The sequence below is a fragment of the Anopheles coluzzii genome, chromosome 3 (assembly GCF_943734685.1).
Source record: "Anopheles coluzzii chromosome 3, AcolN3, whole genome shotgun sequence".
Taxonomy (NCBI): domain Eukaryota; kingdom Metazoa; phylum Arthropoda; class Insecta; order Diptera; family Culicidae; genus Anopheles; species Anopheles coluzzii.
Genome location: NC_064671.1, coordinates 65,977,878 through 66,003,381, shown reverse-complemented (window position 1 = coordinate 66,003,381; position 25,504 = coordinate 65,977,878). Strand labels below are relative to the sequence as shown.

The window sequence follows — 25,504 nt, the reverse complement described above, 5'->3', positions numbered from 1 at the left end:
CAAGCAGATACCAGACCACATGACCGCAGGATCCGTACGGTTTATTTCATACCGGTTATTGGCATTAAACTTCCTGTGCTTTTCTCTTCTGGCAGTGTTCAAATGGAGGGGTACTAAAAGTGTGATACAATTTTACTCTCCCACCCCTCCCAGGTTTGTGACCAGCTATTAAGATGTCGTTGACGTTCCGTTGTTCTACCTTTGTCGAATAAGAGTAGGGGGAACCGCCACAGCTGACAACTGAGATCAGCAATTTTAACTATAATATTTTAATGAAACGAACGACCCCTAAAGAAGGAATTGGTACGGTCCCAATATTCCTAGGTGCTCTTGTTGGATATTAAACGAAAAAAATGGGAAGCAAGAGCCTAACATGCGCCATAAGGTTCACACGAGTTTTGCATAGTGATGTGCACATACTGAGTCAGATTGAGGTTATTCAGTGAAATCTTCTTCTTTAATAACTTGAATTAATTCATCACGAAGAGGTTTAATAACGTTTTTGCTCTTGGTAGCAAACAGCAACACAGGTAGAGTGCATTAGTGCATTAGTGAGCTAAACAATTCCTTCATAATTCACTTTCTTCACTCAGAGTGAGTGAAATAACTCTTAACAAGATTGAATCAACTATGCTCTATGCCTATTAGTAACTCACTCACAATGAGTCAATTCAATCTTGAGCAGAAAAACTCTTCCAAGAACTATAACTTGAGCAGTGATTTTTACTCTCTGCAACTCGCTCACAACTAATGATATCATAACTCTTCCGAGTGTAATACGAAAACGATGATTGGTTCAATTCTTAGCTATCAGTAGTAACTCATTAAGACATTTAGGAGTTCAATAGTTCTTCTAAAAATTTATTCTCTAAGTGATATTACACTCAACACATCAAAATACCTCCCCTTTTCACTCATAGTGAGTCAAATCGTTCGTGATTCAAATCCAAAATGATTCAGATAATTCAAGTAACTCACTTTCTACACTAAAAGTGAATTGAAATAACTATTTAGAGAATGAAATACGATGATTGGTTTAATTTTTTGGTTTGCGGTGACTAGTAACTCACTTCCAGTTAATTAAATCACTTGTGAATCAAATATTTTTTACAACGAGTCAAATAATTCGTCACTCCATGTGAAATCCAAGTCACTCACAGTAAATCAAACCATTTGAGAGTATATTCTAGATGAGTGTCATGACTCTTTAGAAGAATTCGCTCAAAGTAACTTTCCATGACTTTTAGCATGTGACAAGTTCCTTCCTAAACTTTCAAACTCTTTTATTCTGGATTAACTCACGCTACAAAGTGTTGACTGCCATAACTAATTCTTCATGTATGAAATGTCATCGAAAGTCCTAATTTTTGTATAAAACCTCTACTCCGAATGTTACGTAGATCACTTACGTCGGGCAGAAGAAGATGTTGAGAGATTCCTGAGCATAGCGCACGAGCGACCCGAGTGCGTCAGTCAGCTTTGCCGGTACGATGCCCACCTGCCACATAGGCTTCCGCAGGTACAGTATACACTCGATCAGGCCCAGCTTGGATGGTGACGCACGCTCGTACACACTTTTCATTTGGGCCGCACCGCTTTTCGGGTATTCGGGCGACGACGACCGAAACTGATTGCGTTTCGATCCGTGCGCCGGGGGACTAGATGTGACCGAAACCGTTGTCTCGAGAAGGACGAGTAGCAGTTGTAGTATCTAGGAACCGTTTATGGAAAATACTACCACGGCACGGGGGAGTTTTTTTTTATATCACAGATGACGTGAGGGGGGAATACCGCGTAATAAGGCCTCAATAAGGCCTATGTTTAAGAGCACTGATTTGTTGTTGGTTTTTTTCTTTTTCTCGCTCTATCTCTCTCTATCTTTCGCTTTTTTGGTGTTACTTCACTTTTAATAATTCACAGCACGGTATCAACACGGGCCCAACCCGTTTTGCGATGTTATCGCTGAATGTACTTGCGCCGCCTGGACGACTTGAACGCCGATGACGTCCGGCGTAGAATGCACTCGCAGTGGAAGAAATGGAACGGGCGCTGCGTCCACATCGGATGGATCATACTGCTATACTGCTCGCTACTTCCTACCGGAACAAACAAATCAACCGTGCACAAGCAACAGCATGGTCACCTTTGCGCATTAGCTTTCGATGGTCACCTCACCACCCAACATGTGTGCACGCACGCAATGCAATTCTGCTTCCCGGAGGAAATCTTCTGGACAGAACGACACCTCAATCACGACAAAGATCAACAAATCAAGCCTCACTAAACAGGATCCTTGTTGTTCTCTCCCTTTCTCGCTTTCTAGACAAAATTAAACAATTTTCGCGTGTCAGGAGAGATGTTCCACTGTGGATCCTTCACTCACGGTATCAAACCGTCAACTGATAACGGAGTGATGGGCGCGCAAGACCCCAATCTGTTCTGGCGAGCGCTCGCGCACACCTATCGCACAGCTGTGTTTGTCGCGACTGTTGCGCGAATGTTGCCCTGTCACGTTGCGATAAGCATCGGGGCACCATCGGGAGGGAGAAACTCGGCGCACCCAGCGCGCCGGATGTATCCCGGCCCCAATCCGAACCCCCGAACGAGTCGGGAAGGAAACATTGATGTTGTTTTGGTATTGGTGTGCCTTTGCTTGGCTCACGAGCCGTTCGATCCTTTAATTGAACCTACTACTCCTCCTACCATGTACGGATCAGGTGACTCGACCACACTACCTCGGGAGAGATACACGGACATCGCAAAAACCACCTCACCTGAGGTACGCTTATCTTTTGAGGGGGGGGGGGGGGGTTCGAAGCGATCGACTAGAAAGGGAATTTAGATTGCGCGACTTCTGGAGGATCCCCAACCCTGCCGCCGTTATCAGCAAACCTGGGGGGGGGGATAACAGTGGCTCACGAAAGGGTTTACCAGAGTCAAAAGCCGATGACATTTTCTGCGCGATTTCGTAAAGCCACATCCGTATGTTTACACTGGAGGCCAGTGTCGATAAGAGCCACCGAAGCATATGCGTGATTCAAAGCGCAAACAGAAACTGGGTGCGCTACCAGGCGTCAAGGGGCGACAAAGACAAGTTGTTTACAGATCTTGTGCAAACACAAAACTTCCCAATATTGCTCCAAATTGAACCTGAACAAACAGCATGTTAAGATTAGGCTTATTTTGCGTCAATATTATTGGCAAAGTACTAAATTCAAAGGAACTCCTAAAGAGAAACATCACACCTTTTGCAACTACAAAAAGAACATAAGGAATTCCAGATTAACTACAACCTCTACCCATATGCAGATGGCAAGATAAAGAGAGTTGCTTCACCGCCTTTTTTTATCGTTGTGCTGACGTTAGCACATTCCAAGAACCGTGCCAGCTGTGACACGCGGTCATCGTGGTATTTGCAGCAAAATAAGGCCAACCCACCCGGGAGTGCACGTGCACCAACCAGTGCCTGGACGATGCGGAGGACCAAACGATCCATTCCCACGCCACGAAGGCTGTCGCCTGGCCGCTAGCCAACCAGTGGCCCGCGACCTTGTGGCCATGTGGTATCCACTAGATGTAGAGAAATGGATGGCTTTAGTAAACAAAAAAAAAAAACGACACCTTGGTGCAAATATTTCCACAAGATTCCCACGAGTGTCTTCCAGATGAGGGGGGTGAGCAGCAGCGGCTATTCCTAGACTTCAATAATTCATATCCTTCCCTACCGGAATGCAGCGGGAGGGTGCAATTACCCATCGCGCACTATCGAATGTGGTGAGAAGAGAACTTGTGAAAAACAAGAACAAGGTCAGGTCGAGTTTTTAGCCCTGATTTTGAACTGTGGATTGCTCTCATTCGTCTCGCTGATGTTATGTAACAGAGACCTGGTGGTGGTGTTCATGATACGGAATTGATTTCTTCCACTGCAGGTCTAACTTTGTACAACAATCTAAACGAGTGTTTGATCGCTATCATAACTCATAAGAAGCTATTTTAGCGCCCCAAAAACCGGAACAAATAGGAGGTTTTCGAGAACGAAGGCTTTGCGGCAAGGAAGTAATCAAACAACTCTGGAGAGCTTATCTTTCGCTGCTTATCGGACAAAAATCCCCCGCGCTCAATACAAAAACATGCTGCTCTGTTATGACCATGACTGTCCAATATATATTGTGCTTTATATATCGCTTATCGATCGTGTCCCAGGGTATTGCAAGCCGCAAAATTGTAACCTTCTACACTTCTATGAGCGAAAAAGCATAAAGATTGGAAACGATTACTTAATAGACGGCTCAATATTTGCTCAGCTCATTGAGTCGCTGAGGAACACGGTAGCCGACATTCACTCAGATCAGTCTGTCTGTCCAATTTGTGATAAATTATCCCCCGCGCGCGCGCCCAATGAAGCAGTAAATTTCCCTTTCTCAACAGATTAGTACCGGCTCATTAGCTCCCATCGACGCTGGTGAAGCTCGGTGTCACAAACGATGCCGTGGGATGGGGACGCGCATGCCAAAGACAAACATTTGCAGCTGACGGCACCTTGGCAATCAACAGGATCAATTATCCTTCAACCGTTTGGGCGCACGTGTACGGCATCTTTTCGGCGGCGGACGGACATAGGGTAAGAGAGCACAGCAAGTAGAACATTCTCGACGGCAGTATCGACGAACCGGAGACCCGGCCCTTAATCCTCCGTGGTTCTGCTGCCCTGTGGCTATAAAGCTTGGGCTGTGTGAGCTTAAACACTACAGTGAGCTTTCTTGTCGTCGTCACGAAAGGACTTCAATTGTGACTGTGTTTTTCCTCTCGCTCTTTTTCAACTTCTTCGTTTATGCTTGTTTTGCTGTTTTATTCGAAGCTTTTTTTTGGCACTGCAGATAAACACAACAACACGCTTACACATACACAAGGGGTTTTTTCCCCTTCGCTTTTTTACTGGCCAAAAATATAGACTCTGTGCTGCGTTCCAGAACAATCCGACACGAAATGGGAGGAGAAGGAAAAGAGCATTGTGTGCCAAGAAGAAATGCCAAAGCAAAGGAAAATAATGTTTTATGTTCTGAGGCCGGGTGGAGCGGCAAACGGATCGTTACCGAACGCGCAACGCCGAACACAACACAACTACTACACCACCACTACCACCACCATCAACCGACAAAATACACTAATGACCTTGGATTCTTTCGGCATAGAGCTTTATCGTTTTTCCACCGTTTCCGTTGCCTGCTTTTTATCTCCCCTCTTTTTCCCCTCCTCTTCTGTCGCTCGAAATATGCCTACCAGGGCGACGGCGGGCCACGGGAAAAAGTTCATGCGGCAAAACCCATTCTACCTTCCCTGTTCCCTGCTGCTCCCTGCGCGACGGCGGAACAATTTGTGACTTTGGCTCACAATAGCACCACAATAGTAGTCTACATGGGAGAGGGCGCGCGAGAAGGAAAGGGGCACAGGACACAAATGCTGCCGTTGTTTGTGGAAAATTCACACCCAACCACCCCAAAACCATATGCTGCTGTGTGTGTGTGTCTGTGTGCCTCTTTGTGTCTGAAGGCCAGCTGTTTTCGAAGAGGTTGGGAAAGCGTGCCAAAATGAGCTTGTTGTTTGGTTCGGTTACTAATTCGCGTCATCATTTTTGTACGGCCCATTTTGAAAAGGTTGCACACTGAAATGTGCTAGAACGTGTCGAAAATAAATACATGTTATGCTTCAAAATCACATTAAAAACTTTTCGAAAAGAGATGAATGACCGCACCATGATGTGCTTTTGCAGCTGTACTTTTCTCATTAGAAATTCGTTCAGCTACACGAAAAACGATCCCGCAATACTTCCGATTGCAGTTAAAAGCAAATAAAAACGACCCTACCTATCTGTTCTATATGATGGAAAGCTACACACACACACACATCCAAACCCCAGTCAAAGCTTTCGCATTAATGACAGCCAATAAATGGTGGAAAATCTGTCCGTTTCGGTGATTTATTACGCCCGAGCGCTTCATGAAAGTCAGCCAAAAGGGGGGGGGGGAGGGTTTCTTTTTCTGTCGACCACAGAACCCGTTCCACACATCATCAAAAGCACGACGAAAGCAAACGCATAATCCCCCACCGTCTGCAGGAAAAACTGCTCCAACTACTACCGTTAACCCGTGGTGGAACAAACGGTACCTCTCGGAGGAGTTTGGGGGTGGGGAGGGGGAAGGTGCAGTAATAATAAAAAAGAAAATTTTATTCCCTACTCGCAAAGGTTGAAGAACCTTTGGCCCTCCCTCCTCACCCCCCTCTATGGAAACCCATTCTCAGCCGCCACGGTTCCGGACCGACTGCTGGCAAAACCCGTGTGTGGAGTGGAGTGGACAAAATAAAAGAAAAGCGTGTAAAAGCGCGTCTGCTCCAAGGTTCCCGCAATTCAGCGCATCTTTTACTTGCCTCTTCTCGGCATCCCGGAAGGGGCGGGGACAAAGGAAGGAGTCGAAAGAAATTGCAGACAGTAAGAACTTTCCTCCAACCACACACACACACTTACACAGGTTTACGATGCCACACGGGAGGGAGGAAAAACGCGAGTCAAGGCTGTATCAGTGGCACAGGCAACACAAAAGAAAAAGCGATTATAGTCCTCTCCCAAAAAAAAACCTCTAATTGGACGTGATTTAAGCACACTTTTGGCTCTTTTTCCTCCTCAGTTTTTCGTCGCAAAAATATTAATATTATTATTGTACACCGCGGACCCAGCAGCGGAGCATAAGCACCACCACCAGCACTACTACCGAATTGTTCTTTTCTTCTAGCTCGAGTTGTTGGGTTGTGCTTGAGTGCTTTTACTGATTTTTCTTTTACGCAAGATTCGACAGACATTCGAGACTGAAGAGAGAGACAGAGAGAGATTCTTAAATGCAAAACGAGGCGGAAAATACAATTGCCAAGACAGCAGTTTTCACAGCCCAAAACGCTTGAAATATGGTTGCTTTCTTTGGAAAAGGACACAGATTGTGTCCTTTGTCCTTTGCCTGTCCGCAAAAAAAGGCCCGGATAATATCTTTATCGTTTTATTCCGTTCCGGTGCGATTATTGGAAATTGGGAGAGGATAAAAACCAACACAAAAGAAAAGGTAAATTTATCGGCAAAAATCGGAAACAGCAATCAAAAAGGGCTCTTGTTCTCGGTGAGTTGGAATTCCAGATGGAGTAAAATGATACACCATTTGGGGTCGTGTAAATTAAACCTAAACGAGATAATGATGAGATTTTCTCATACGACTTTGAGAGCAAAACGACTAAAAAAAGCGAGCAAACACCAACACACGCTGGGGGGGGGGGGTCTGATGGGAAGCAAAACGAGTTCAAAGGTTAAGCCTAATTCATATGCCACCAGAGGGCACCACACCACTAAGTGAGTGCCACTAAGAATTGTTCTTTCGTGTGACCAAAGCCCATTCAGGGTAGTGTTTTTGTGCGTGGCGAGTCCGAATTTCGTCACTTGCTTTACACAATTACACTTGTGTGCATGACTCATTTCGGTTGGCGAACGCACAGGCGAATTGCGTGCAAAAAGATCTTATGCCTTGCTTGCTTATGTGCTCGGTGAAGGTTAAACCGATTTAATTATATGCAAAAGCGCTCCGGCCAATGAGGCAATCGACCAGGGCAAGACGTCATATTTTAGGCTCTGTAAATGTTAATGAAAAAAAGGTTAAGCAAACTGATGACATCAATCGCATCATAAATCATCCTATCGAGAGCTTGAGCGTTTGGCACCTTCTTCCGCCATCGCAAGTCTCTTCTTAAAGGTCACTTTTGCGTGAAGAAGAACGATAAAAAACAACACACACACACGCGTGCAAGCACAAACTACACTTGACGAACTACTTTCTCTGGTGGCCAAGGGGAAGAGTACCTCCCTCCATTCACTTAATATTCATTGAGCATTCATGAGTCACAACACAGCCGCATCCCTCCCACCGCCTGGATAATCCAAAAGATGGGGGGATTCCCCCCGCTCAAAAGTGATGTCTTTTTTGGATTGGGGAGGGTTAGTTTGGATGACAAGCCTCCGGATGACTCATACACTACACCTCAAGTGCGAATCAAACACGCTCCACAAGTGAAGCTCAATGCAAACCCGGTGAAGTTCAAGTCACCAAAATGAGACACTTTTTGCACCGGCATCAGCACCCAACACAGCACCTCCTCCTTTCCTCCAATCCTATGCTAAAGTGCTCACACACTTCACCTTACTTTCACGACGCCGTGCGGTTTGTGCGCCATTTAGCTGGCTTTCACACGCGCCTCCCTCGTGTAATGTGTGTGTGCAAACCATCAAACTGCTTGTTGTTTGCTGCTACTGTGGCTTACTTTCGCCTTTTTTTTACACCCCAACAGGATGATGGTGGTGAATGATTGTTGCGCAAAGAAAAAAGCGGCAGCGACACATACGCACGCATTGCTGGCCAAAATCCGGGTTCCTAACTGAGGGAGGCCCCAGTCCCATATAAAATGAGTCACCCACTATATAATAAACGAGGGCCTAAGACACAATAATGCTGCAGAAGACCGTTATAAGCGTTACGAAAAAATACGAACGACACAATCGACACATTCATCCGGGAAGCAGAATCACAATAAAATCCGTCAAACACACACACACACTTGTCTGTTGATGTGGGAAGTGCTTTTCTTTTTAATTAATCCGTTTAATTTGCACTGCTTTTTGCAAATAGTTAATTCACAGACACGCTGATGATGATGAAAGGGGCTCCCCAACGCAAACACTCCATCATTTTCACACTTGTTTTCACCCTTGGGGGCAGAGGGGAGGCCGGATAAAACAAACTTTCTCAATGATTCATCAATAAATAGGAGTGTTTTTCTCCCCTTCACTGCTGCTTTTGTGTATGGTTTATCCAATTTTCCGCCTTTAGCAAATAAATTTAAGAAAAATGCACCCGCTTTTCTCGCTACGGGGGGATGTGGAAAATTGGGAAAAAAACCTCCACAGCACACCAACTTTTACATACACACACAGTCGTTGTGGGACCACACGACTTTCTCGACACCGTCAAAACTAATAATTCGTCGCTTTACCACTGCAATGCAGAGGCAAGGGGGAAGCACAAACATACAAACACACACGCACACATACGCCAAATGTGACACAAATTGATCCCCTCCTGCATAGAGAGGTCCCCTTTTTTTTTGGCCAACCTTTTGAACTTCCTGATCGGGGTGATTTTATTTAAAACGATGCTACTTATAAAGAACAAAACCACACACACACACACTCGGTCAGCTGTTCCACGTGTAACCCACTGGTGTGCACTCACTGTGAAACCGAACCCGGACGACCGACCACAACACATCCGTCCGCGAAGTGTGCTGCGCGGCACCTAGCTAGTACAATCACCACCCGGGGGAAGTATTCATTCGTGACTGAGTGAGACTTGGACGGAGCGCCCGCGCTAAGCGAACCCGCGACAACGCAGAGGGTGGCTCAATTATCAAGCCAGCGGCCAGGGCAAGTGAACGCGCGCGTGCATTTGTATGAGTGTGTGTATAGCGTGGGGTGGTTTGTTTTGTTTTTGTATGTGGCAGCCGTTTGAAAGAAATCGAACGGGGTGGTGAACTACTTCACCACGGTCATGTTCATTCACGTTCCACTGCTCACTGGCGTGAGTTGTGAGAAGATTCGAAACGGGAGAGCATGTTTTGGGGGAGAGAGAGAGAGCGAATGCAGAGCTTTTAAAAACATTGAGATGAAATTAAACAAAAGCTCCATCGCTTTGTGAAAGGGGTTGATTATTTTCTCTCTCTCACACTTTTTTGCGGTTCGTGTGTTCTCAGCAGACTCAACGCTCACTGCTCACGCGAGCGGAATTCAACTGCAGTGAAAGATTGGAGGAAAAAACACCGTTTGTTTTGATTTTTTTTTCTAATGCCCTGTTCTAAATCGTAGCGGAATTTCGCAACGAAACAGGAACGAGTATTTGTTTTTGCAGAATAATGTTCAATCGATGGAGACGCTTGGTGCTCCAAACGATTGAAAGGAAAGCTTCTGTACGTCAATTTTTAAACCATATTATTTCTTAAATTTCTCTTTTTTTCTTTGACTCAACAACCGATGTCGGTCAAGGCCTGCCTGTACCCACTTGTGGGCTTTGGCTTTTAGTGACTAATTGATTCCCCCCCATAGCAGAATAGTCAGTCCTACGTATGGCGGCGCGGTCTTTTTGGGGATTGAACCCATGACGGGCATGTTGTTAAGTCGTACGAGTTGACGACTGTACTACGAGACCGGCTCAGACCTTTCTCTAGAAAGGTTAAAACTTAAGGCTTACATTTTCCATTCGTTATTTTACATTCGATTGCTACTACATTTTGCCTCATATCTATCAGTTTCAGTGTTTGTCCACTGTGTTTGTCCTTTAGACATTTTTTTGTTTTGCTTTTAAGTAAATATCTTTGTTTTAGATTGCTTCACTAAGTAATAGTAGCAGGGGGCGGTTCCGTAGTACAGTCTAGAGTTGTGCCTCAAGAACCAGAACTGTAAGATTCATTAAATTCATTGTAAATAACGAACGACCTACGTTCATCTAAGTAACGTTCATCTATTCTTTATAAATCATAATGCACTGAGATGGTCATGAAAATAACGTCCTACCCGTCGAATTAAAGAACGTTTTAGTACGCCAGGTCGTTAATTTCCCCCATACAAATGTGAACGTGAACCGTATAACCAGATCGTTCACAAAAAGAACATCCTACCCGTCGAAATAATGATTGTCCTGGTCTACCAAAACATTGTCGAGATGTAATAAAGTAATTCTTCCTGCGTAATGAAAACATTTTCCATATTTTCATAAACTGAAATGAACGAATGAATCGCGATTCACGTTCAGTTCATCTAAATGAAAGAACTAGTACGTTCACGTATATGGCCCGGATTGCTCAAGCCTAGTACAGTCGTTAACTAGTACGACTCAATAACATGCCCGTCATGAGTTCAAACCTCATATGGACCCGTACCCATAGCAATGATGCACAATCCGACTGCGTGGCACTGAATAAGTTTCGAAAGCATGATAGGCCGGCATGTTCGCGTATACCTAACGGCAAATAAAACGTTATATTCGAAAATTCATTAATTTAAGACCCAATGTTATCATTTTCGTGAAAAGTAGATGTATCATTTGGAACTTTACGTACAATTTATTGTTTTGCGAAGGTTTATTGTTCTACTTTCTGGTAAGATGAGATGATACGCATTAGTGCATCTCGATCGCCGTTTGCAATAATAGAATGTAGTTTGCAATAATAGAACGCAGTTCGCAAAGCAAATTAAACTTAAACAGCTCGAATAAGAATTAAATTTAAATAATTTCTTCTGAAAGCAATACATATAAGACAAATCGGGAAATTGGAGGATGTGGTTGATGTCCTCTGTAGAAAATTGGTGATTTAGTGGCCAAATTGAATAGCAACGACCAAAACTTAAAACATTGAACTGATTTAAGAAAACAAAATAACATCAGTACAGTATAAATACTTAGGCTACTTCTCTCGTGATGAATATTTATCTCCATCCATCGCATGTTGTTCCTCACTTCCGGAATCAAATCGACACTTACCTAAAAGTAGAGAAAGAAAAAAAAACGAACAACATTAACACATTGTAGCCCACCTTTCGAAGACCTAAGACCAACGATTAGCAGTGAAAAACAATGTCGTACAGTTTAAGCTCAATAAAACTTCATCGCAATACTTGTCTCCAATTCGGCGAACCAATCACCCAGCCCCTCTGCTGTCGGTTGGCCGTTTTCGGTTAGCACACTTCCAACCGCCTAACGGGATCGAACACCGATAGACACGTACAAAACATATTTCCCAATTTGTAGAGAGTAACGCGCCACCCGCCACCGCCGATCGTCAATTACTGCTCCAAACTGCTCTCTCGGTCAAGCATTGGTCGGCCGGCATGGGCATGCGACTGAAATTAAACCGACAATGTTGTACACACAACAACAACAACAACAACAACAGCAACACGAGAGGAGGGAGGAAAATGACGACCAACGCCGTCACCAGGGTCGAGAGGTAACATTGTCGTGTTTCAGGCCCGTTTCGCCGGTTTGCGAAGGGAAGTGGTGGGTGGCCATGTTCGTTAACTGCGCTCGATTGGAAGTAATGTGCCGCAGTGACACTTTTACCTCCCACCACCACCACCACCATCTTTCCCGGTATTTTCCGAATTTTCCTAGGAAAAACATTCGCAACATGCTGTCAAGGGCAGAGGAATTAATCCACGAAGCGAATCGAAAGCAGCAAAAAGAAAAGCGATTAGTCAAACGCAAAACTGTCACTTCTTTCCTCGTTCTATGAAATCCATTTCAATGTAGACACAACCGTGGATGCCCACACACACCCAAACAATACTCTCTTAATGCTAACACACAAGCGGAAAGCTTCCAGTTTATTCTATGCTGAAGGTTTCTTTCTTCAGTGTCAAAGTTGTTTTTATTTTTTTTTTAACTGTGAGTTCAAGAACTTTAGGACAAATAACTTTCACTTGAAACGCTGGGAAGGTTAAGTTGGAAAGAATCAAACGATTGTTATACGGAAAATGTACCACCACTAGAAGGAGACACAAAGGGTCGCTGTGAGGAAAAAAGGGGGAGGGCGGAGGAACGGTTGTGCAAAAATGTCAACCCAGCAAGCGAAGCTTTTTTGTTTTGCTGCTGATGCGGCAAGGAAAGAAGCTTTTACCTTGCACACGAGAGGGGTAGTAAATGTCAAACTGTCAACGAAGCGTGTCATGGTTGGGGTCTAACTTGTCAAACGCATTTGACAGTTTTATTTCAGAGCAGATGCCGAACTTGATTAATTATTGTTGCCGTAATTGTTCTAGTGTATTAAAAGAAGTAACCATATAAACCATTTATTTAGCGCGGTTACAAACACACACACATACACTTATGACTGTGTGCCGCTTCATCATCACTCATTTCCCAAACCCCGCTCGGAGAACGCTCGATACATGGTCAGGCGACAGTCTCAGTAATTGTACTTCGATGTTACCACGGGTTTTGCGCGCTTGATTTGCATAATGCCGACATGAACCATGACCGACGATGGACGGCCACCAGTAGGCCATATAGGAGCGTGTGCGCTTCTCACTATCCATTTCCTAATGCTGTGTTCTTCTCCCTTCGAGTGGCACACTGGCGTTTCGTGACTGGCGCGCTGTGGGTGAAGGGAACATAGAACCTCAACTGAAAGGGGGAACTGTAATGGAATTTACCACGTAACTACCGCAAAAGTGGAAGCCAAGGGGGTATTGGGAGAGGAAGAGACAGAGAAGTAAAGGTGCAATTAAACTTTCAAATCGGACCAATCGAAATAAAAGGAAAAAACAGTTGCCACTAGTAGAGGCAACTACAACGGCAAGTAGCTACACTCGATGACCACCTCCATGCAACCACTTTCTAGAACTGCTTGGCTGTTCTAAATAAACGATCCAGGGCGCACCGGTGGTGGTCTCTGCACTAAGCATACACACCTGACCTACCCGGTTCGGATCGGAGGGTGGGTTTGGAGGCAAATTGGGGCACTGTTTACATGTGATTAGATTTTGGGAAAAGTTCTACACCGTAGCGGTGTAATAAGAAGAGTTTACAGTCGAGAATCGGGGCACTGTTCTTACAAAGAAGAGAGTGCAGTACGCAAGAGGCTGACCATCACCCCATATAGGAAACTGGGTTTCTGGGGCGAATCGAAGTTGGTGAAAGGACGCGTCCCGCCCCGTAGACCGTAGAATTAGGTACACAAAGTGGTCGAGTAAATATACCGCATTGGTTACCAACTGATTAGTTTGCAAACGACCCGATAGGATGGAAAGTTTAAGACCAATTCTAAGGGGCCTACACAGTTGGTACACACCGACTATGCGTCACTGTTCGAACACAGTATTGATATTATATTCAAATATTGATGTAAATCTTCAACAATGATGTACATTGATGTACTCCCAAAAACCAGAAACAGCTACACACAGAGATATGCGAAAACCTTTTGCACATCCATATTCTTCCTCGCTGACTGTGGTCACTGAGTGCTCTGAACAATCAAAGAAAGCCAAAGATCTATCAACTCACCAGCAACAAATAGAACAAACAAAACTCTTCAAAAACAGCGTCAGAACGGCAAACTTCACAGCGCAAGTACACGATCGAGGTTATGCAAACGCATCATACAGCAAACCTCCGAAAAGTGTGTTGGTAGTTGCTGTTTTGGAAGCGGCCAAGAATGGCGCAAGAATGTAGAGGTGTTAGAGGTGAGAGGTTGGGAAGTGATGTTTTCCGAGCGATGACGTGCCCCAACAGCTACACCGAACAACACACGGCGGTGGTGGTCGTGTTGATGCATTGCATCACCGTCCCTTAAAAGACATGGTTGTTCAGAGTCAGAGAATGGCTTCGTCTACTCTGCTGGCGACCTGGGGGAGTTCTTCTTAATCAAACAAACGCCCCCCCCCCCCCCTTTGAGCGTGATGGATATGCTATACTTGTGGCGGTAAGCAGAGTTTCCGAAACTGTATATTGTGAGGTTTTCTGCATTTTCAAGGGCACCGTCTGTGAATTCTGTGAGGAGTGTATTGGATTTGGGAAGATCCTGTCCTATCTCTAACGCAGAAGTGTGAACAGTTGCGGAAAACAAACACGAGTGAACAAGAGAAGTGCACATACAGTGTTGCACGCAACCCGTCCACACAAAATGATGTCAGCGTTTAGTCCAAACCCGCTACCAGCTACTGACTCTGTACAGAAGAACACGCTTTTCCTTCTTACCCAGGTGGACCGAAAAGCCGCTTAGCTCCCCACTGTTCTTCTCCTGTTTGTTCCCCTCTTTCCGCTGTCCATCAGGTTTTCAGTGCGTCGCCGTCGTCCGAAAAAGGGAACGTCAATGTCGTCCAATTGACTTCTGGTTTGGCCCGGCTGAGACAATACAGGCCCCGGGGGCTTGAGGTGAGATCAGGTTCAACGAAATGCAAATGAAGCAACACAACACTCTGGGGTGATGATGAGCAGCAGTAGCGACACCTCGGAACACACTTACCAAAGTGACACACATAACGAGAGTACAGCCAACACCGTTTAAATGTAAATCAAACGGAAAAGCTTTTGGTCGCGGAGAGTGCTCCGCGCCATAGCAGCGGCTTACGGAATGTTTGATCTTGAAAAATTAGTTTCGCCATTATTGCGGCCACCACCATGTACTGCTGAAGGTTAGGATACGTGGAAGGTGTTAAGTAAATGGCAGGGTCTTTTTGCTGGTTGCAATTAGCATGCGTATGATTCAAGAAGGGCGCAAGATGAAAGCGTTACTTCCGACAGAAAGAGTCACTTTGTTTAGTGACTGACTAACCCAGAAATCTTTGACAACTTGCATTTTGTTTTGAAAATGTCAAACAGTATGAGGTTAAAGGTGTATCGAACTCAACAACTGAAGCAAATCGAACGCAAATATCACCGTCAAGCTGCTAGAGCGAAGCATGCAGAGAACACTGCGGGGCTTGGTTCTCGGTTACGCTACGACACGCAACGCTAGCCAGGCCAGCATTGAATCCCCACCCCGCCTGCAGGCAATATAAGCGATCGATGTTGAAGCCACTTCGGCACCATATGCGCCACCAGGCATAACCAGGCACAATGTGTAGGGGGTACGGCTGAAAAGTATGACATTTATGAGCAACTCCAGCCGCATTGAAATCGAAACAATATTGGCGAAAGTGCTCTGTGTTCGGGGTTTGGAAATGGAAACTCCGCGTTGGGAAATTCAGCAGTTCAGAACGGCTGAACCTACCTACTTGAGAATGGTTGGCTAACAAATTCTATGGCAAATGCAATGGTTTTACTGCTTCCAGGAAAAAAAAACCCCAACACCAGATGCACCCAGATTCCATCTAGAAGATTCGGATATATGTGCGCGTTGGCTTTTTTCCTGTGGATTGATGTCCACAACCACTACCAGACGGAGGGGGATGCAATAAAACTCGCTTCAAAAATTTCCACTCACAAACACACACGCACACACTACGGTTGGAGTCGGCAAAGTCTTCGCATCGAAAAACAGGCCCAAAATCAAGGGATAGGTGATGTTGTAAAATCTCGATCCAACAATCAATAAACAACCGCAGAGCATCACGGAGGGAGCATGTGCACAGTAAAATGCCGAGAAAAGAAGGGTGTGGTGGTGGTGCGAGTTGTTGGTCGCTATTCTTTTACTCCTACCAGATGTCGTCCAACCAGACACGGAATCGGAGATCCGAACTGCAATCGGGGGCAAGTTCGATCAGATGGAACTCGCGCTGGGCTGGAAATTGGATCACCACTGTGTGCCCATGGCATGATGTTTGTGTATTTTCGTTGTTGGGCAAAATACGAAACTCCCTCTGTTTTATTGACATATCGCATGGTTTGGGGCGCCGCCTTTGAAAGTTTGAAACAACACAACAAGCAGCGTACGTGTGTAATAACACCCTTTCGCGAGAGATTTAAGATGTTCCGGGTGGTGGTGGTTGTGTTGGGACGCTTTAGACCCAAGCGCCAGTACGCCTTCCAAACAGTACATCAAAGCACAGCGCGAGATGTGCCTGCTAGCCGGAAGTTCCACGGAAGAAAGGAAAAGCACATATAGACTCTGTTTTTGTGTGTGTGTTCTCGTTTTTGGGCACATCCGGAGTTTCGCTACCGGAAGTTTGAAGCAAGAGATAGAGAGCACTGTTTGGTCGGCAGTAAAAGGCTAGACGACGCTTTATGGCGCGCACAACCCCATCCTCTCCGGTGTGTCCGGTGTGATTCGGGCGTTTTTCTTTAATGGAAAGTTGTTGGCCAGATGTATACACCCGCGGGGCCCTTTTTTGGGGTGTGATGATTTCTGCTGAGTTGTTCTATTTCCTTCGGGTCTGTGAGAGGCTGGGTGAGGTACATTGCTTTCTTAGAAAGCAAAGAAAGCAAATAAATGTAGGCTCAACAGATACAGTGACGGCCATTGAACGAACCGAAGAGTGATTGCAATATCTAGAGCGCGACGAAATGGTGCCTTATATTTGATGATCTGTAAACAGTCAGACGTACCACGGTACTTCAAAATCGTATGTACATTCGACAGTAGGACAGATTTTGAACTTCAAAAGATGTTTTTCAAATTAACTTCATCATTCTCCTTTTGTAATTTCAATGGTAAAAGTCGTTCTATATATGAAATACTTCAAGACGACAACTATCGGGGGCCGATCTGGTAGTATAGTCGTCAACTCATACGACTAAACAACATACACGTCATAGGTTCAAGCCCAGAATGGACGGTGCCCCCATACGTAGGACTGACTATCCTGCTATGTGTAATGAATCAAATCACTGAAAGCCAAGTCTATTAGTGTTATAGGCAGGTCTTGACCGAAACGGTTGTTGTTGTGTCAAAAAAGAAGAAGAAGACACATCGTGAATACTCTAGATCGACATATTTTGTTCGATTCAGACATTTAGGGAAGGTTATTTAAGTATTGGATATAAGATATAGTAACGCATTTGACACACAGAAGAGCTAACGTAACAGCAGATTAGTTTATATATAAATTCCGACCATAACAAACAGCTTTAATAACCTTAATATAAAACAACGATACTAATAATTTTAAAGAATCAAAATTTTCTCGACATATTTTTGAAATAAAGAAGCAATTTTACTGACCATTTCTAAATAGTGCACTATAAATTGAAAGGTCCATACAGAAAACTGGCCAGGCTTATTCATTTTCTTCAATTTCATCCTTTTTTTAAGGATGGTAATTCGGATTTGTATAAAGTTTGGATATTTCTATTAAAAATGTACAAGCATCTTAAAAAAAACGTGTCCACCAACTACTGTACTGTACCTGGCCGTCAAAGTTTAAAAAAAACTACACACATCAGCCTTCATCAAGTATTTCACAAATCTATCACAGTTTTCGTTTGGTGTGATATTAGTAACAATTTAAACCTCTGACTAATGCTTATTACCACCCACCCTTCAGGTGAGAGGCTGATAACCGTAATGTGGAAATAAAAGGGCTCATTTTTAGCCTGTTCAAATTACCCATTGTCAATGGGGTCGGTGTGTCTCGCTCCCCACACACACACACACGAGATCACGAGATAATCGGAGTGCTTTGAGAGGAGTGAGGTGGATAAAGAACGCTCACAAATTGCTACTGTTGCGATGATCGTCGGCTGCTTGCACAACCGATCGGCCGGCACCAGGCATATGCACATATACGCGCGCGCGGCGCGGATTATGCAACTCCGCGAATAAAGCACGCTGATCTCACTTACCACATCGCCGACCTAGAGACTGATGCCGCCACCATCGCTACCAGATTGCTTCGGACATACACACTCACACATCGCATCAGCCGACAATGCGACCTATTCATCATCGCGCGCGCACACAGTACAGCGATTTGCTGCAGTTTGTCGACTGTTTTGGGAGATGGGGGAGATGCATTTGTTCATTTGATCACAATGTGTGGTTGCAGAGGGAGATTTGCATAGATCGGACGGCCTCATGTGCAACCGGGCGCAAATACACCTACATATCTAGCCACTCCAATGTGTGTAAAGGTCCAGCGTAAATGGAATTATTAGTACGGAAAACTATGACCTGTGAAGTGTCTGGGAGTGTTGGAAGGGAGGAGATGCTTTCGACTGGAACACCACACTAGCCCCTATCATTACTGTTCACCGCCCTCTATCACACCTCTCGAGTAGAGGTGGGTGGGTGTTCCTTTCCTCCCCCCACAAGCCAACTCCCTTTTTATGACGCATACACACCCGCAGCGAGACCATCAGGACGGCGATTTGTATCAAACGAAAGCGAAAAGGCGATGGTTGTGGTTTGCCCATTATCGAGACAAACCCCGAGACAGGCTCTCTTATCGAAGATTGTTACGAAGTAGTGGCGCCACCACACCACATTCGTCTAGCTGGAGCTTTTTGCTGCTGCGTTCGTTTCTCCTCTTCCTGGCTATCCGTTTGGCCGTGTGGTACACATTTTGTTCAGCTAACACATTTCATTTCAGTGTTTCTTCTGTACGTGTGTGTGTGTGTGTTTCTCTCTTTCTCTTCATCCACACACGTCAGAGATCTCGAACACGCTCGCCAGATGGCGTGCCGTTTGATAAGCATCATCCGAGCGATTAAGTAACGCGAGCGAGAGCAAGTAATGATCGGGCTTCTGCTGGGCTCCAAAAAAAAATCCCTCCCACAACACGCAACAAACGAAGAAGTTTTGGTTCCGTAACTCCGTTAGACGGCATCCCTCGTCTCATCCGGTGGTTGCGCTGTTTTGTTTTCTTTCCGCTTACCGAACATCTTCTCCACGTCAGCCCAGAAGACGACTTGAGAAGAAAGGACCGCTTTTTACGAAAACGTTGAGAGCGCGTTTTGTTTCCACTTGTAGCCTCTTCCGCCGCTTAGACGTCGTCTAGTTGTGGTTTAACTAGAACCACCATAATTGCGACAGACGGCCGTCCGAGTAGAGCGAACAACGTCCAGCAGACAGCAGTTTACAAAGCGCCATCTCTGTCAGCTGAGGCGCGACACGAGTATTAAAAAAGAACTAGAGCAGATTAATATGCACGTCATTCTGCGCTAAGAATAATCTAAAATCAACGACCAAACATTTATATTAGAATCATCCATAGAGAAATCATCCATACAGATTTATTAGCCTACCCCACCAGGCGGCATGCGTGCTTGACGATCTTGATTGGAGCTGATCAAGGGCTATGCGCGTATCTGTCGGTAGCTGTCGGGAGACGCTATCTGCCTAGAGGGCGCCATCTATTTAGCACGCAGCCAAGCGGAACCGAGGATGGATGTGATTTTCTCCTTCGCTACCGGAACGTACGGCGACATGTCAATCGAATGCCGAATGGCGATAAGGATCAGTTTCTTTTTTATGTCTTCCCGTGGCGCCTGTTAATTATGGATGAAGTATTGAAAGATGAAGGTTTCTGTTCGTTTGCTTTAAAGTCGCCGGAGTTGATGATCTCCATGCGGTAAGCGGATATTATAATGCATACGATTATGTATTCTAGTATCTAAATTGGAATTTTAGTTAACTTACTATTTATTTACTATCAGGACGTAATACTATTCTTGCAATCATGTCGACCTGACTAATCCTACGAAAATCGTTCATTTTTGAAGAACTTGAACGACCCAGAGGTGGTTTGTTGTGAAGAACTGAACGTGACCATTTTTTATGTTTTGATATTTTCTGTCCTATTCAGCGTATTTTCTCTTTTTTTCTTCTCAGATGATCGTTCAATTGTTTGTTAAGAAGATCTCAAATACGTCACATCATTGAAGGTTTTTCGTTCATATAAAAGTAACCGTCAAGACTATGAGAGATCACTGAGGACAAATGATACTCTTATCGAACCGTTACCATTTCTTCCAATAATCGATCTGCTAATAATTTAACGCCCTCTTTCGCCATTAAATCGAACTACCAGCCACAATGCGTACACCTATAGCAACTTAGGCGTTGACTGCCAAAAGCGCAAATTGCAAAGAACACTATGTACTAAAACTCGGTTTACCATTTACCACAAGAAGCACCCACCACGTGTGCACACAAATTTGCATCATCATCATCCACACTTCAAAATGGCATGAGTTGCACAAACACATCGAGAACGCAGCGGTACACCGTGGTGCACTACTTATCGATTTACACACGAAAAGTTTAAAGGTGAAGGTGTGCAAAAGCACTCAAAAACGACCCCATTGGCACACTTATATACACACACACACCCACCCACTTTACAACTCGTTGGTCCTTATAAACATAGAACGGGATTATCATAAACATTAATAGCAGCAATATGCGGGAGCAAGTTATCCACACACACACACGTAGCCGACCCGTATTTTACGTGGGAAGGTCAACCAAACCCATTTACAATTGTGGCACAAAGCGTGGTCCAGAGGTCTACACCACCATTTTGCACATGTGCGGACGGAACGCTGCTGCTGCTGCACTCATATTGCAGGGAAAATGGACCAAAACCGACCAACGCTCTGTGTGTGTGTGCTGTGTATCAACCATTATGCGGAAGCGCGCAATACGAAACCCCATTATCGTGTGCTGCTGCAGGTCAGATCCCTGGGTTGGTTATTGTGCGGTAAAGGGGACGACACGAAAAAGGGGAATGAAGTGACGATGCACCATACACAGAGCCATCGACAATGATTAAGAGAGTTCGATGGAAGTTGTGTGTCCTTTTTTGTCGCTTTCTATGTAAAAAATAACGGAACAACATGTTACCCACCTCAGCGAACTAACACAGGGAAGTTGATTGAGGATGCAGATAAAAAAATAGAACCAACTGTTAAAGAAAGGACAAAACACTATCATATGTGTGGCGGCTGTGTGTCCTTTGCTGAAGTTGTAGCGTACGCCCGGAAGCAGGATGCATTAAAAGTGCACTGTTGTTCCATTTCCCTTTTCATGCTTTCCAGAGGGGCGCTTTTGTAATGGGAAACGACACCTTTAACGGGTCCCTAAAGGAACACTGCACGCAATGAGTGGAAGAAGAAAGCGCAACTGTGGAACCTGCAGAAATACAATACTAACAAGCAAAAGGTAAAAAAAGGTACGAATACCTTACAAGAGCATATACGAGAAAAAAGAAAATAGCTTTACAAATTATAAAATAAACAACGCATCAAGGAATATTCTAGACATTCTAGACAACAATCTAGAGTAAACACAAAAAAACAAGAAGATGCTTCCCAACATTGATCTACAACATGGATAGGAGAGAAGGAAAGCATGAACAAATGTATGAATTGTTTGACAATTTTTGCTAGCGATTCTTTTTAACTTGCTTTTTCGATTTGACAGAAAATTAAAATTTTGAAATCGTGATATTTTTGTACAGTAAAATTTAAATTAATATAAAAAATTATTTACACAGTATACATATAATTCATTTAATTTATTATGATATTTCTTAAAAGAAAATAAGTTATTTGACAAATGAAGAAAATCAACAAAACAAGCAAATGAGCATAAAACACAACGAAGAGTGTATAAATATAAAAATGCATTGAAACATTCAAGTTTTTTTAAACACCATAAGTGTTTTATTTGTTTTATAATTTGTAGGACGTTTTTAATAGAAAAGTTATCAACTTTGTTATTTTGTTTTTGGATTTGAATGGCATTTTGGTTCGAAAAGCTATCTATATTCTAATCCTAATTTTACCAAAAAAAAACATACTTCTTTTAATTTGTTTACTGTTGCATATGTCACGTGTTTTGAAGGGGAAAACATAACATCTGCTTGAAACAATGCATTAAACAAGCCCGCTTCTTTTTTTCTGTTTTTGTTCGTTAACAACTTCCGCACGAGAGAAATGCCATCAAACGCACTTACGCGTGTTTCCGGGTTTGGGAAAGAAAGTTTCCACTCGAAATGCCTTACCTACACCCTTTGACCGTAGCACCGTACCTGGCGTACTCTATTGACCTCGTAATTGAAGGTCTGTTGAGAAGTGTACTTTGGATTTTGGGGTGAACCGCGTCCGCGCAACCCGAAACTAAAACCGGGAAAGCTTCACTTTCGTCCATTAAAATGGCACAAAACCAAGGATTGTGTTGTTTTGTGTTTTCACCCACCTCTCTCACTGCAAAGCTGCTCCACTACAAAGTTGAACGATCGATTTTCAAGTGCAGTCGAAATAACAAGAAACGGTAAAAAGTGAAAACCAAAGGACTCCACCCCCTCTGTCGAAAAGGTCATCTCTAACGCCATCACTCCCACTGGGAGAAGTTGAGCGCTTAAGCAAAAAAAAAAAACAGTTATACCGCCCAAAAGGGTTCGACGATGCTTTTAAGATTGACCTATTTGAATGGTAAACGGCGGCGGACCTTTCACAGTCGAGGTACGCCCTATATTTACCCTTAAAAAGTGTTGCTGCAACTACAATCACAAACAACCGCTAGGACGGGGCGGTGAGGTGCGGGGCATAAAAACAAACAACCAGGAATTGGACAGCGCACAGTACAGTGCGCAAAAACGGTACCGCCTTACACTCCTCTCTCCTCTGCCTTTTTGTTGTTGATGTAAGCCGATAAATTTGCATTTTAAATTAATGCTCGCACGCACTTTTTTCCCTGGTTGGTGGTACAGCTGCTGCTGCTACTACTGCCGTTTACTTTACTGTTCTACGTTCAACCGTCGCGCGATCGTGTTTGAAAATGCGATTGAAACTGCGGTGCCCCCAATGCGTTTATTTCCCGCTGAGCGTAAACAAACAAATTGAACAAACGTTGCCCACCCCGTTTAAGATTAATCGGCAGCAACGTCACCGCAACGACAGACGCACTCCAAAAAACGATCGCGATCGACGAAGGGAGACTAGTAGTTATTTTGATATAAATATAATATTATTTAAATATAAATAGGAAACATTTTGCTTGAATGACACAAAAGCATTAACTTCGAAATGGACGCTAAAGATACTGCTTAGAGCCCTCTGACCGTTTAAGTAACGAATGCTCGCCGCTAAAACCAGGTTAAGGTCTTCCCGGATTACACAGCTTGCAGCTTGCACCTCCTCTATAAACAGGTCCAGCAGCGCCTCACCACACGTTGAGCAATGGACGACCCTTCAAAGAAAGCCTACGCGCTAAACAACACAAACCACTCTTTCAGGCCCTGCTCGTGGCTGCTACTTTCTGGTTCACCGGCATTTATCAGCGGCTCGCGCGTCAGTGGGCCAGAAATATTGATCCTCATTTGCATACGACGACATTGGCTCACTCTGCACACTCGGTTTGGATCTCGGTTGTTACATGTGAAACCGACCACTCCGGCTCGACCTACCACCACCCTTCGATCACCTTTCATCCCGCAAGCGCGCTTGTGCCCTTTTTATCGGTCAGTTCACGCGATTAGTCAATGTTTACAGCACTCCTGCGTGTGATGGGGCAAGCGCGATGATAATGACGGGTTATGCGGAAAAGAAGAAGCTTCTACTAAAATTCGTACAAATTGCCCGTTCTCATGGGTGGTCGTGATTTTAGCACATTTGGGCCAATTCCGAATGATAGGCCGAAACGCCACACGCGATGACACCTAGTAAGGTCGTTTATTTATGATGTTCTTGCGTTTGGAAATTACCACCAATATCAAGGTTCGCGGCCCATGAAAAGGGTGAGAACTAGTGATGTGTAATCCGGAATGGAACCGTATATCCGTTTTAACTTTGGCTTTATAAATCCGAATTGAAATTCCAATCAAAACCATCTCAACGAAGTATGAGTGATTTCGAAAGAATGTGGATGACTCTGGATGACTCTGGATTACTCTGGGTGACTAGTCCGGACGACTCTGGATGACTTCGGACGACTCTGGATGACTTCGGACGACTCTGGACGACTCCCGATTACTCTGAACGGTTCTCAATTACTCCGGATGACTCTAGATGACTCCGGATGACTCCGGAGGCGATTGACTCTAACCCTGATTAATTTCATATGGATCTGAACGGATTCGGGTTGAATTCAAATGAGTCCAGACGACTTTGGTTGAGCCCAGAAGAATCCGAATTGAGTCCGGACTTCGGATGAGTCCGAATGAATTTGAACAAGTCTGAATAATTTTGGTTCAATTTAAAGGAGTTTATGTTAAAGTCTTTTTTTAAAGCGTTTAAGATAAAATCTAAAAAAATACTTAAGTTAAGCATCGACTTGTAACGGAATCGAATCGTTCCGACTCCGACAAAAATGGTCAATTTACCCATCACTAGTGAAAACACACATGACCGTGAAGTCGGAATTGGTTTTGTTGATTTTTCGCCTCCTTAAACACACACACCAGAATTGTGGTAATTTAGGCACTTTAAGTCGTGCTTTGCATAGTAACCAGTAACCACCATCGAGAAGCGTCTATTTTTCTAATGATCCACTAGATGGAGCCACCAAGAGCGCACCAGCAGCAGCAGACAGCGCAGAGTACGACGCTCCATCATCTCCATAACGACACTACCGCTGTGTGTTGTTGATTGGTTTGACATTCAAAGCACTTTTCCACACAACGAGTGATGATGATGGTGGTGATGGTACAAGATCGCACTTTAATCAATGCTGATCGACAAGGGTGATACGAGCAAACGACCCAGCAGCGCAACTACCCCCCTGGGACGGAGGTTGCAAATAATCTGCGCGGAAACAACGCTGATTGATGGACACGAAAAGAAAAGTTCATGGTTTTGCTTCGGCTGCAATTTTGAGCCGATTTTCACTCACGAAATGTCAAACGATTTCTAAATAAATATGCGTTCGGCGTTTAGTGTTATTGACATCATTTCTACCGCTTTACTTTCTCATATGACCACTACCATCGATCTGTCATAATCGATAGTCGATACTTCGATACGGTACACACATTACACGCTAG

The 25,504-nt window shown here is 44.3% G+C and overlaps 1 protein-coding gene across 14 annotated transcripts in view; it reads right to left on the bottom strand.

Annotated features, from left to right (window-relative positions):
* Window positions 1-25,504, bottom strand: part of LOC120958923 (MOB kinase activator-like 2) — a 111,808-nt gene that overhangs the window by 11,012 nt on the left and 75,292 nt on the right. The window contains exons 1-2 of one of the 14 annotated variants that reach the window (XM_040382008.2): window positions 9,321-9,409; window positions 1,410-2,096 (exon numbers count right to left, since the gene is read on the bottom strand). The exons of 10 other annotated variants lie outside the window; for them this stretch is intronic. In XM_040382008.2, the coding sequence (XP_040237942.1) occupies window positions 1,410-1,582 (173 nt within the window). In that variant the 5' untranslated portion in view covers window positions 1,583-2,096; window positions 9,321-9,409. 3 more of the 14 variants (XM_040382006.2, XM_040382007.2, XM_040382004.2) reach the window with 3 other exon arrangements.